We start from the raw sequence: 13,609 nt of genomic DNA, 5'->3' as shown, positions 1-13,609 counted from the left end.
GCATGTGCAAGCATGTCTAGCTAGCTTGTGTTCTTTTAATTATCTTTCTAAACCTCTTCATGCTCCCTGCCTTAGGCAATTACAAATATATTTTCTGTTTCTATTGATTTATCTATTCTTGGCATTTTATACAAATCAAATCATATATTCAGTGACTGATTGACGTATTTCACTTAGCTTAATATTTTACAGGTCTGTCTGTGTTGTAACATGTATTGGTGTCTCATTTCTTTTTTTTGGCTGATTAATATCCCATTGTATGGATATACCACATTTTTTATCATCAGCTGATGGACATTTGGGTTTCTTTTACCTTTTGGCTATTAAGAATAATGTTCCTGGGGCCGGGGATTTAGCTCGGTGGTTTCACTGCCTGCTGCGCAAGTGCAAGGACCTGAGTTTGATCCCTGGTACCCAAAAAAAGAAAAAAATATAAAATAAAAAAGAGTAATGCTTCTGGCCCAGGGATTTAGCACAGTGGTTCTGCTGCCTGCCTCACAAGTGCAAGGTCCCTAGTTTGATCCCCGGTACCAAAAAAAAAAAGAATAATGCTGCTGTGAACATGTAATGTATGTATAAGTTTTGTGTAGACATCTGGATTATATACATGACATAGGAACGGAATTCCTGGGTCAAATTTTAACTTCATATTTAATATTTTGAAGAATTATCAGACTGTTTTTAGAAGTGGCTGTACCATTTTCCATTCCCAATGGTCATGTATGAAGGTACCGATATCTATACATCCTCGCCAGTGCTTGTTAGTGTCTGTTTTTTTGATTAAATCTCCAGGTAGTGTAAAGTGGTATCTCGTTAAGGTTTGATTTGTATTTCCCTGTTAACTAATGTTACTGAACATCTTTTTATGTAGTTATTTGTATATTGCTTTTGGAGAAATGTCTGTTTAAGTTCTTTTCCCATTATAGTATTAGATTGTCTTTTTATTATTGAACTGCAGCCGGGGATTTAGCTCAGTGGTTCTGGTGCCTGCCTTGCTAGCGCAAGGTCCTGAGTTCAGTCCCTGGTACCAAAACATAAAACAAACAAAGCAAAAGAATATTATTGAATTGTACGCAGTCTTTGTATATTCTAGATTCAAGCGCCTGAACAGATACATGGTTTGCAAATATTTTATCCCATTCTTTGGGTTGTTTTCATTTTCTTGATAGTGTGTTTTGAGATGCAAGGTTTTTTGTTTTGTTTTCTTTTGATGAAGACTAATTTATCTTTTTTTGTTGCTTGTGGTTTTCTTATATCTAATAATCCATTGCCAATTCCCAAATCACAAAGATGAACACCTTTTTTTCTTTGAGAGTTTTGTAGTTTTGACTCTTATATTTAATTCTTTCATGTATTTTGAGTTAAGTTTGTTTATGAAGTGTAATAAGGGTGAGCTTCATTCTTGTGGATGCTGCTATCCACTTTTCTTAGCATCATTTGTTGAAGAGATAATTCTTTGCAGTTTGCATGGTCTTGGCATCCTATCAAAAATAGTCAGCCATAGATGTATTGGTTTATTTCTGGACTGTTATTTTTGTTCCACTGATTTGTGTTTGTACTTCATTATCTGAATTACTTTTGCTTTCTGGTAGTTTTCAAGAAGTGTGTGTCTTCCAGCTTTGTTCTTTTACAGGGTTATCTTGATGTTATTCATCTCTTGATATTCTACATGGATTTTAGAATCAGTTTGTCAGTGTCTACAAAGAATGCAACTGGGACTCTGATAGGGATTGTGTTGAATCTTTAGACAGATTTGGAGAATATTGTCATCTTAATATTAAGTCTTCTGACCCTTAAACATCCATTTATTTTGCACTTTTAAAATTTCATAGAACAATGTTTTATACTTTTAGAGTTTTGAACTTCTTTTGTTAACGTTATTCTATTTTTTCTTTTTGATACTGTTATCAGAATTGTTTTCCTAATTTCATTTTTGGATTTTTCATTGCAAATGTATAGAAATACAATTTATTTTTTACACTGATCCTGTAATATAGCTGAATTTGTTTGCTAGTGCTTTTTTTAATTTCTTAGACTACTGTATATATATTCATGTCATCTGCAAATAGGAATTTTAGTTCTTTCATTCTAGTTTCAGTCTGGATGCCTTTGTTAGTCTTTGCCTATTTGCCCTAGCTAGAACCTCTGGCACAATGTAAAAAGAAGTGGCAAAAATGGGCATCCTTATGTTATTCCTCGTCTCAGGGAAAGGCATTCAGTCCAGTGATTAAAAAAAACCAGGATGGTATTGGCACTAAAACAAACATGTTTCAGTGGAATAGAATAGAAGATACAGAAACAACTCCGGACATATTTAGGCCCCTGATCTTTGCTAGAGGGGTCAAAAACATATATTTAAGGGAAGATAGCCTTTTTAGCAAATGGTATTGGGAAAACTGGCTATCCACATGCAGAAGTTTTAAGCTAGACCTGTATCTCTCATCATGTACTAAACTAAAATCAAACTGGGTCATAGATTTAAATATTGAAACAGAAACACTTAACCTATGGGTAGATAAAATAGGCAGAACTCTTGAAGTCATAGGTATAGGCAAGAATTTCTTAACTGAATTCCAATTGCAAAAGAAATAACAATGAAAGTCAACAGATGGGATTATGTCAAATTAAAAGGCTTCTGCATAGCAAAGGAAACAACCAGCAGAGTGAAAAGACAACTTACAGAATGGGAAAAAAATTTTTGTCAGCTACACCATGGACAGAGGACTGATATCTAGAATATACAAAGGACACAATAAAACTAGACCTCCCAAAATAAAAGACCCAGTCAAGAAATGGGCAACTAAAATGAATAGATGATTTTCAGAAGAACAAATACAAATGGCCAGTAAGTACATGAAAAATGGTTCAACTTTGCCAACCATTAGAAAAATGCAAATTAAAACAACACTGAAATTTCATCTTGTTCCAGAAAGAATGGCCATCATCAAGAACTCAAATAATAACAAATTCTGGCAAGACTATGGTCAGACAGGAGCACTTTTATATTACTGGTAAGAATTTATAACCATTATGGAAATCAGTATGGAGATTTCACAAAAAACTAAAACTAGAAATTCTATTTGACCCAGCTATTCCCTTTCTAGGTGTCTCCCCAAAAGAGTTAAAGACATCATATTATAGTGATACATGCATACCAATAATTATAGCGGCACAATTCATGATACCTAAATCTTGGAAGCAGCCTGTATGTCTGTCAACAGACAAATGGATAAAGAAAATGTGGCATCTATACATCAGGAACAAGACAAAGATGTCCACTATTACCACTTCAAAATAGTTTTGGAAACATTAACCACAGCAATTAGACAAGAGAAAAAATAAAAGGAATGAAGATAGGAAAGGAAAAAGTTAAACTGTCATTTCCTGGTGATATGATACTCTACATAGAAGACCCAAAAAACTCCACCAAAAGACTTCTAGACTAAATTGACAAATTCAGTAGAGTAGCTGGATACAACGTCAACACTCAAAAATCAATAGCCTTCTTGTACACAAATAACAGACTCACTGAGAGAGAAATTAGGGAAACAATTCCTTTCACAGTAGCATCCAAAAAAATGAAATATCTAGGAATCAATCTAACAAAGGAAACAAAAGACCTCTACATCGAAGACTGCAGCACTCTGAAAAAAGAGATCAAAGAAGATATAAGAAAATGGAAAGACATCCCTTGTTTCTGGGTAGGAAGAACCAATATAGTGAAAATGGCCATCCTTCCAAAACTGCTATATAGATTCAATGCAATCCTGATTGAAATCCCAACAGTATATTTCACAGAACTAGAGAAAACAATCCAAAAATTCATTTGGAACCAGGAGAGACCCAGAATAGCAAAAGCAACAGAGACATGGGAACAGAGACATGGCAGGGGGTGTTACAACCCCCAACTTGAAACTATACTACAAAGCCACTATCATAAAAACAGCATGGTACCAGCAAAAAATCAGACCTGAGGATCAGTGGAATAGATTAGAAGATGCAGAAACAACTCCAGACATACTCAGCTGCCTCATCTTTGACAAAGGAGCCAACCATCCTCACTGGAGGAAAGATAGCCTCTTTAATAAATGGTGTTGGATTTCAAACTAGACCTTTATCTTTCACCATGCATTAAACTAAAATCAAAGTGGATTAAAGATCTAAATATTAAAACAGAAACACCAAACTTGCTGGAAGATAAGTTAGGTAGAACTCTTGAAGACATTGGCATAGGAAAAGACGTTATGAACAGAACCTCAGTAGCACGGGAACTGGCACAAAGAATCAACAACTGGGATCTCATCTTATTAAAAGCTTCTGTACTCTTAAGAGAAACCACCAACAGAGCTAAGAGACAAACTACAATGTGAGAAAAAATTTTACCAGCTGTTCGTTCTTCAGACAAAGGACTACTATCTAGAATATATAAAGAACTTAAAAAAATCAGACCCCCCAAATACAAAGACCCAATTCAAAAATGGGCATCTGAAAGGAACAGACATTTCTCAAAGAAGTAAAAGCAGCAAATAAACATACAAAAAGCATTCAGCATCACTTGTCATTTGAGAGACACAGATGAAAACAACACTGAGATTCTACCTCACCCCAGAAAGAATGGCTACTATCAAGAAGTCAATCAGTAACAAATTCTGGCAGGGTTGTGGGAAGAAAGGAACCCTTCTCCAGTGTTGGTGGGAGTGCAGACTGGTTAACCACTGGGGAAATGAATATGGAGATACCTCAAAAAATTAGGATTAGAGGTCCCATTTGACCCAGCTATTCCTCTGCTGAGTATCTTCCCAAAAGAATTAAAAGCATCAGGCCAGGAATTTAGCTCAGTGGTTCTGCCGCCTGCCTTGCAAGTGCAAGGTCTGGAGCATGATCCCCGGTACCAAAAACAAACAACAACAAAAAAGAATTAAAAGCATCATACCACAGCGATATATATGCACTCATGTTTATAGTGGCACAGTTTGTAATAGCTAAAGCTTGAAAACAGCCCAATTGCCCATCTACTGGAGACTGGATAATGAAGATATGGTTTTTTTATAAAATGGAGTACTAAGCCATAACGAACAGGAAACTAGAGTCATTCATAGCTAAATGGATGCACATTGAGGACATACTCTTAAGTGAAATAAATAGGACACACGTGTAAATACTGAATAGTTTCTCTAGTGTGAGAAACTGATAGTGTAAATAAGGATCAAAATGAATAATTGATAATGTGAAATAGGAAGAAAAGGTCTAAATGGGTAGGGGAATTGGGAAGGGTAGGGGAAAGGAAAGAAGAGAAAGGAAAAAATATGAGAAAAGAAAAAAATTGAAACAATGTCTTTGTAAATAGGGAGGGGTAGAGGGGTTAAAGGGAGGGCAGGGGGATGGGGAAAAAATAAGAACTAAGATGGATTATGTAAAGATGCAACTTTCCAATGATGAATGTCATTATATTGTATACCTAAAATGTACCAATAAACTTAATGGATGAAAAAAAAAAGAAAATGTGGTGTGTATACATATAATAGAATACTACTTAGCTATAATGATAAATTTGAGACATTTGTAGGAAAATGGTTGCATCTTGAGAACAGAACATTAAGTGAAATAAATCAGATATACAAACAGATACCATATGATTTCTCTGATGTGAGCAACCCAAAGTACAAGTAAGGAAAATAAAGGATTGATAAAAAGAAAACAGGGATATAGACCTTTTGCAAATGGAAAGGAATCAAGAATCTGAGGGGTAAATGGAGAGAGGGCAAGGGGATATAAAAGTATTTAAGATGAGTCATATAAATGTACCAATTACCCATAATGAATGTAATCATTATATGTTGGAAACATGTACTAAAAAATGTAAAGGGAGGGAGGGAATCTAGAGATGGAGGGAAGAGAATGGTAAGGGGAAGGGAAATAAAAAGAATTAAGATATGTTTAGTACGTGTACATGCTCCTTTAGATGAATGTGAACGTCGTGTACTGCAGGCATGTACTAATAAAAAATGTATTCTACATTATGCACAAATGTGGTCGCTGAATGAGTAATGCTTGATGAATAATTGAGAATAGCACAAGCAGCAAATAGACAATAAACTTCAAATGTAATGACTTGGGGCTCAGATTATTCAAATATTGAAGACTATGAGTAATGTTAATCAGCAACTTAGTGTGTTACTTTCCTGTTTTATGGAAGCAGTAAATTTTGTTACTTGTAGAACTACTGTACCCTTAAGTTTTAAAATTTTAATTAGCATATTGCATTTTTAATTTTAACATTATTTCAGTGGTCTCTTCATATAGAATAATTAAAGTGTATTTAGTTGATATAATTTAATTATTTAAAATATCTTAATGTAACTTTTTGAAAGTATAGATGACCTCCTGTACATAAAACATTAATCATTTTTTGTGTGTTCTCTATTTGAGTTTTCAGATAAGAACTATGTATTGTGAATGTTGTGAGCAGTTATTAAAATCTAATGTTTAAATAAAGCTTTAGGTTTAAATTAATATGTACTGCTGAGAAATGCCTTTTTTACATATATATATGTTTGTGTGTGTGTGTTTAATTTACAGGAAAACATCTTTATGTATGGAGGCAGAATTGAAACAAATTACGGCAATGTTACAGATGAATTATGGGTTTTTAACATACACAGTCAGTCATGGAGTACAAAAACTCCTACTGTTCTTGGACATGGTCAGCAGTGTGCTGTGGAAGGACATTCAGCACATATTATGGAATTGGATAGTAGAGATGTTGTCATGATCATAATATTTGGATATTCTGCAGTATATGGTTATACGAGCAGCATACAGGAATACCATATCTGTGAGTTTCTTAAGAATGTAATTTCTTTATTGGTTGAGAATGTTTTTATTTTTAATAAAATCTTATGAATTTAGTCAAAATGCTGAGTTATTTGAGATTGGAATTATAAGCCAATAATTAATGCTGTTTAATGTAAGGGTTTTTGATTACATTAGATTTTATTCTTTAATAATTAAATTTATTCTCTTGGCCAAATGAGGGGGAATGTTGCATACTAGTCTCATTTTCCAAAATTTGAAAATATTTTTAAGTATGAGAAATTTCAATAGATGGTGCTATTTCCTTAGATTTTACTTATGAACCAAGACCTGAACGTAACATAATCTCTTTAATAAATGTTCCATGATTTCAAGATTTTTCATTTTTCAGCATTCTATTTCTGAGTTATTGCTATATCTTTGCTATTGCTGTATATTTTATTCCTTAAAGTAAGCTTACCAAGAATAGTCTGTTGACCTCTAAAAGCTATTATTACCTGGTGTGTGAAGATGACTAGGATAATCTTCATATGAATTTATGTACTACACTTAATATTTTTTGTTGTTTTTATGGCACTTTATTTTTTGCATTCTTGATGACATTTTCAAGCAGTGAAAATGTTTTTATTGTTTTTGATTTGTCTGAAAATGTGTGCCCTACGATTGCTATTTAAAGTCAAGAACGTATTCCATTTTTGGCTCTTTCAATGTTTTGAACTCAAGCTCTTGGCTCTTGTGTGTTCATCTGTGTGTATCTGTTTAGAGTCCTTGCACAGTCTTGGGGAGAAAGTTCATTTCAGATTATCATTAGTAACAACGGAAGAGTGTATGTGTACTTAGAGAAAGACTCTCCTTCACCGTTCTTCTATAGTCCTTTGAAGGGATGACCGTTTTCATTTCCACATCCTTGATGGAGCTGGGTTGAAAGTGGGATAGATCTCCTGCTTACTCTCTATTGTCTTTCCCCATCTCTTCTTAGCTCCTCCTCCTATGTGAAGTTCCACTTCAATTTGAATCTTATATTGTCAGATCCTACCTCTTATTACCTTACTGTCTTGTGCTTATCTTTTCCTTCTCATTTTACTGTTGTACTTTTTGAATAATTTAGCTCCTGGCTTACTGTCATTCTGTCTAGCATATATCAGTCAACTCTTTTTATGATTTAAATATCCACATAAATGCTTCTTCTAATACTTGGTCTCTTAATTTCTTGATTTCTCTACCAAAGATCTTGTTTTCCATCCTATGTGATCTATTCATTTTCATTACCATATTGTTGATCTTGTCATTCCAGTACCAGCAATGAGTCCTGTAATGTCTGTTTCAAGTACTGAATGTTATTCTCCATTGATATTTTCAGCTTACACTAATACTCACACTATGACAGTTCTTTGACTTTTCCACTGCTGTTAGCCATTGAGCCTCTTATCACTTCCCACTGTCTTTCATTGTCTTTTGTCTGTGCTTCTTTCCCAGCTTTAATTCATAATCACCAATCTCAAATTGACCCTCAATGATGTCTGGAACTCCTGTAAGTCAAGCTTGGTCTGTCTTCCAATGCTTCCTAAATATTTCATACATTTTCCTTTTTTCTCAAATTTCCAGCACTTCCTTCTCTATCATCACTTTCAGCTGATGATTTTATTTACTGAGAAAATAGAAGTAATCTACAAGTAATCAAAAGAGAATTTCTGTTGATGAGAACATGTTGAAGTGCAATGGTTAGTAAACAATCCTTCATTGAATAAGCTTGCTTGCAAACATTATTGCGATCATAAGCTTACATCACAGAAACAAACATGGTTGAGTTATTCTGATTTTTCCCATAGATCTAAGAGTTAAATACAGATTATAAATTTTCTATGTAGAAGTACTTTTTTTTGTTTATTTTGTTATTAAGTTTTGGTTTTATTATAGGGTTCAAGGAATGTTGTAGGTATTTCTGCTTTTAAAAAATTTACTGAAATTTCCTTTGTTGCTTAATTTTCATAAATATTGCATAGGTATTAGAAAAGAAACTACAACCTTTAATATCATGGGATTAAATACATATACCCAATAAAGATTAACATATATACAAATATGTATACACATAATCTAATTTATTATTTGTATTGTTTAGGTCTTGTACTTTTTTGTACTTGATCTCTTTCTCTGAAAGATGAGTTAAAATCATAAAGGGGTGGTCTGTTCCTGCCTATTCTTGTATATTCTGGAATTAATGCTTTATGGACATTGCTGTTGTGGATATTAACTATTTTGTTATTGTGTATTTTATATTTAATGTTGCAAAGTGATTTGCTTGTTTAATGTTTGATAATCTGGATTCTAGCTCATCTGATTATGCCCCTCAATAGTCTTTTCTTGGTATACCTTTCCCATTCTTTTATTATCATTACTATTTAGAGTTTCAGAATTACTTTAAAAAATTTATCTATTGCGAACTGGGAGAGAGTTGGATTTTGCTTTGTGATTTCCACCTATTTTTTTTTTTGTATATTCTGTACATGTTTATGTTTCTTTTAAATCACTGTGTTTTCTTTTGCTTTTTTTTTTCTTTTTTAGTACCAGGGATCGAACTTGGAACCTTGCACTTGTGAGGCAGGTGGCGGAACCATTTAGCTAAATCCCCGGCCTTTACTTTGGTTTTTAATTATAACTCTTTGGATATTTGGCTCCCTCAACCTTTATCATTGGAATGAATTTGGTAATTTTTGAGACCTGCCACTGTTAGTTCCTTATTTCTCATGTCCCTTTCTGCATTGTTATAGTTTTCTTTATCTGGTTTTCTTGGTTTCACTTGCTTTTTACACATTTGCACTTAATCAGGATTTTTTTTTACATGCTCCTAGTTTCTGTGGATATACAATTTTTTTTAATGCACCCACCTCCCCCATGTTTTCCTTTTGCTTTATATGGGTTCCCTAAGGACAATGTGAAGATTCACAATTAAACTTTTTCCATGCTTGTACTTGAAATGTGGGATTTGATTTTGAGGTTTACAAGTGAATCCCCCCCACACCCCCACCCCGGTACTGGGGATCAAACTCAGGCCCTTGAGCTTGCCAGGCAGGTGTGGTACTAAATCCACAGCCCTAAATGTGAATTCTTTTTTTTTTTTGTAACGGGGATCGAACTCGGGACCTTGTGCTTGCAAGGCAGGCAGCGGAACCACTGAGCTAAATCCCCCGCCCTAAAAGTGAATTCTTAACTAAGTCTAAAGCTAATCAATTTTTTAATGCTTTGATTATTCAACCTCCTATTTACAGGCTACTGTTTCTGCTGTTTTAATTAAATTTGTTTTGTTTTAAACACAAATGACATCATATCATTGTCTTATACTAAGGCTACACAAAATTTTTTTACAAAGGGCCTTGTGAGTCATACCATTTCTGTCACAATTAATTAGCTCTGTTATAGTATGAAAATAGTGTGAAAGCAACTACACATAATAAGCAAATGGACTTGACTACATTTCAATAAAACTTTTACAAAAACATGTGGTAGGTCTTGGCCCTTCCTTTGCCTCCCCCTGCTCCTGAGACAAAGTGTGTTTCTTGGGCCCTACCAACTTTGGACATTGTAAAGAAAATTCATGCTTCCCCAAATGCATGATGTTTAGTTCTTGCAAAAAGTTCCCAGAGGGAACAGATTTTTTTCGTTCAAGTGGATGCAAGGCTGAAATAGATCGTTTCTGTTTGCCTCTGCGAAGATTTAAAAAATCTCACCTTTTCATTGAGGACGTGACTGTTTAGAGATTCTGACTTTATCTCTGATCCATTGCCTTCACGGGCTCACCTTCAGTGCTAGTCATTGAAACAGAATCTCTAAGCCAAATGATTAATGGCCTATATTTATTAGTTCACAGAATGTTGTTGTTTCATGCTTTTCATATTTGCCTTTATTGAATGATAATCTTATTTAGCCATGAGATATAGTAGTGGTTATGTTTTCTATGGTGGACGGCTAGGAAAGCAAAAGAGATTTATTCTAATTTCTCATAAATGATAATGCTTGATACACCACTGTTGGCTGATAGATTTTTATTTTCATCTTGAAATAATGTGATTATAGTATAGCAGTTATACTTTTGGTAAATTTAAGAATATTTCTATTTGAGTCCTTAGGATTAATCCATAAACAAAATGCTATTCATTCATTCATTCATTCATTCTTTTTTTGTGTGATTGAACCAGGGACTTTCCACTTTCTCAGCCCTTTTTAAGTTTTTATTTTGAGACAACTTGCTAACTCACTAAGTTACCTAGGCTGGGCTCAAACTTGTGATTCTCCTGTCTCAGCTTCCCAGAGTGCTGGGATTATAGGCATGTGCTACCTTGCCTGGCTACAAAATGCTTTCTCTAAATAAATTTGTCAACATGATATTTTTGCCTTGACTTTTGTTTTACCGATCACATTACTTACCAGGCATTCTTAAGAATGTAATATAAGATAGAAAGGGAAGAATCATGTTCATGAGTTTTATAAGAATAAAATTAACTATGAACAGTTTAAACATTCCATGGATTATTTAAGTAAACTATCAATTTTTCTTTAAATTTATGTTTTAATAGTAAAATTAATTTATTACCTTATTCCTAATGTATTTTGAGTTGCTGCTTAAATGATGAAAGTATTTGGTGTAAAAAAAATAAATATTTTTATTTTGGAAAGTACTTACAAAGACAAGAGTACAAAACAATGAGTAAATATACTTGAAAGATGTTAGAATAATTAAGTTTACTATTCAGTTAAAAAGTACTACTTTAGGAAATGGTAATGTATTAAATAGGGCTGCTTAGATTATAAGTAATGAGATAATTTATCATCTTAGTTATAAAGTAAGTGCTTATTACCTCTACAGAGAGAAGATTTTTCCTTGTTTTTAGTTGGAACCTACTATATTGTGATATTAGTTTAGTCTTTTTTTCCTGATTTTAATGGTATCAACTACCCAAATGTAGATTGAATTTACTTTATGTATTGCTACATATTTCAAGCTTCTAGAAAACTAACCACATGAGTATTATATTATTTTATGAAAAAAATGAAACAAATTTTCATGACCAATAATAAGAGAATGACAATAGCTATAATATTAAATATAATTGTGAGATTTATTGGTTCTGTGTTCAGTAGTATGAGTCTCCTTTGAGATTTTTGTCATAATTATATCTAGAACAAAGCAACCATCCCATTAACTTATTTTTAATTATCATAGTTTGAGCATTAAACATTAACATTAAAATAAGGTACTAGAGAATACTATAATTGTTGAGACTGTAGCTATATAGCTGTCTGTAACTATTGACATCCCTGTTCTATGAAGTTTAGCATATTTCTTGAGCTAAGGAATATCTCCAAACATTGGGTTGACTTTATAGCTTGGAGGAGCATATATTAGGTCCCATCTGTTTTTGGATATATGGAATAATGCATATCAGGGATGACGCATAGACATTTTCCTTACTTTTGCAAGACTTGTTTCTGGAGGAAGAATATAGATAACCAGTAAACATCATTATGTTTTCTATATGATGTGTTAGAAGATAAAACGTTTTTAAAAAATAGAGTAATGTAAGGAAATTAAAAGTACCGAGAGTGGGAGGGAGTTTGTATTAGTCACTTTTCCATCACCAGTACAAAATACCTGATACCCACAACTTAAAGGAGAGGAGATTTATTGTGGTTTATAGTTTTAGAGGGTTCAGTCCATGGTTTTCTGGCTTCAAGTAAGGAGTGAAGAGAGGAGGGGCCAGGGACAAGAATATACCCTTCTGGATCCCAGAACCAATGACCTATCTCCAACCAGGCCCCACCTGCTAACAGCACATTGAGCTATGAACTCATCAGTGGATTAATTCACTGATGATTATAGCACTGCTATAATTCAATCAGCTTCCAAAAGCCCCACTTCTGAACACAAGGCTTTCAGGAGACATTTTAGATCTAACCATAACTTGGTTACATTTTTTGAAAAACAAAGCAGGGTAGCCCTCATTGAGAAAATGAGTCCTGAGCAGAGTTGAACAAAGTGAAGAAGAGAGTAATCACAGTTGTGCCGATGATGCTAATGTGTCATGTAAAATGATTCCTAGGAATTGACTGTTGAATTGAGCAGTATGCAGTTACTGGTATTCTTAACAGGAGCAGTTACTGTGTAGTGGTGTGGAGAAGGACTGACAGGGTGAGGGAATGAGAAGAGTGGAGTTGGAAATGATGGCTAGAGCCCACTCTTCCAAGCAAATTTGTTTGCAAAAGGAAACGAGAAATGGGCAGAAGCTGGAAGGAAATGTAGGATCATTTTCAGTTTGAGTTTTCACAGAAGCACACCATGAGACAAGGATTCAAATGAAAGAATTTCATTTGGCAAATTGTAAAAAGATCTGAAAAATAATGCAGGGAATAAGAGAGGTTCATTAAAGGTTCTTTTACAGCCAACTATTACAGCAGTGACAGAGCTTAATTAGGCTTTAGTCAACACATAACTTGAGATTTTTTTCTTTAATTATTAAAGCTTCTGGTTAGTTGCTAGATCCCATGGACTACATCTCCATCCATTCTTTAGCTGAAGATATGTTTTATCCAATGTGGCTTGATTTACAAGAAAATATGTATAGGTATATAAGAGCAGAATACTTCAGAAAATAATTTATGTGATGTATACATGAATAGACTTGGTAGTGAAATTTTTTATGAGAACACCTATTTTTAAAAAAATAAGAGCACTTCTAAAAGTGTTATATGAGGCCGGGGATTTAGCTCAGTGGTGCCGCCGCCTGCCTCGCAAGCAGAA

The 13,609-nt window shown here is 33.9% G+C and overlaps 1 protein-coding gene across 12 annotated transcripts in view; it reads left to right on the top strand.

Moving 5' to 3' along the window:
* The window catches only part of Atrnl1 (attractin like 1), an 833,568-nt gene that overhangs the window by 76,955 nt on the left and 743,004 nt on the right, over window positions 1-13,609 (top strand). For 11 of the 12 annotated variants that reach the window (XR_015440462.1, XM_087185263.1, XM_004838867.4 and 8 more), the window contains one exon: window positions 6,580-6,835. Coding sequence is in view for 11 of the 12 variants with exons in the window: in XM_087185263.1 (XP_087041389.1) it covers window positions 6,580-6,835 (256 nt within the window). In the remaining variant the exon portion in view is untranslated. Of the gene's footprint in view, window positions 1-2,929; window positions 3,012-6,579; window positions 6,836-13,609 lie in introns of all 12 variants that reach the window. The other variant, XM_087185264.1, reaches the window with a different exon arrangement.

Source organism: Heterocephalus glaber, unplaced genomic scaffold (assembly GCF_053883595.1).
Source record: "Heterocephalus glaber isolate CG9 unplaced genomic scaffold, H.glaber_assembly_v1.0 deba00001497, whole genome shotgun sequence".
Classification (NCBI taxonomy): domain Eukaryota; kingdom Metazoa; phylum Chordata; class Mammalia; order Rodentia; family Bathyergidae; genus Heterocephalus; species Heterocephalus glaber.
Note: the sequence above shows the minus strand (reverse complement) of the source record. Positions and strands in the feature narration are given on the sequence as shown.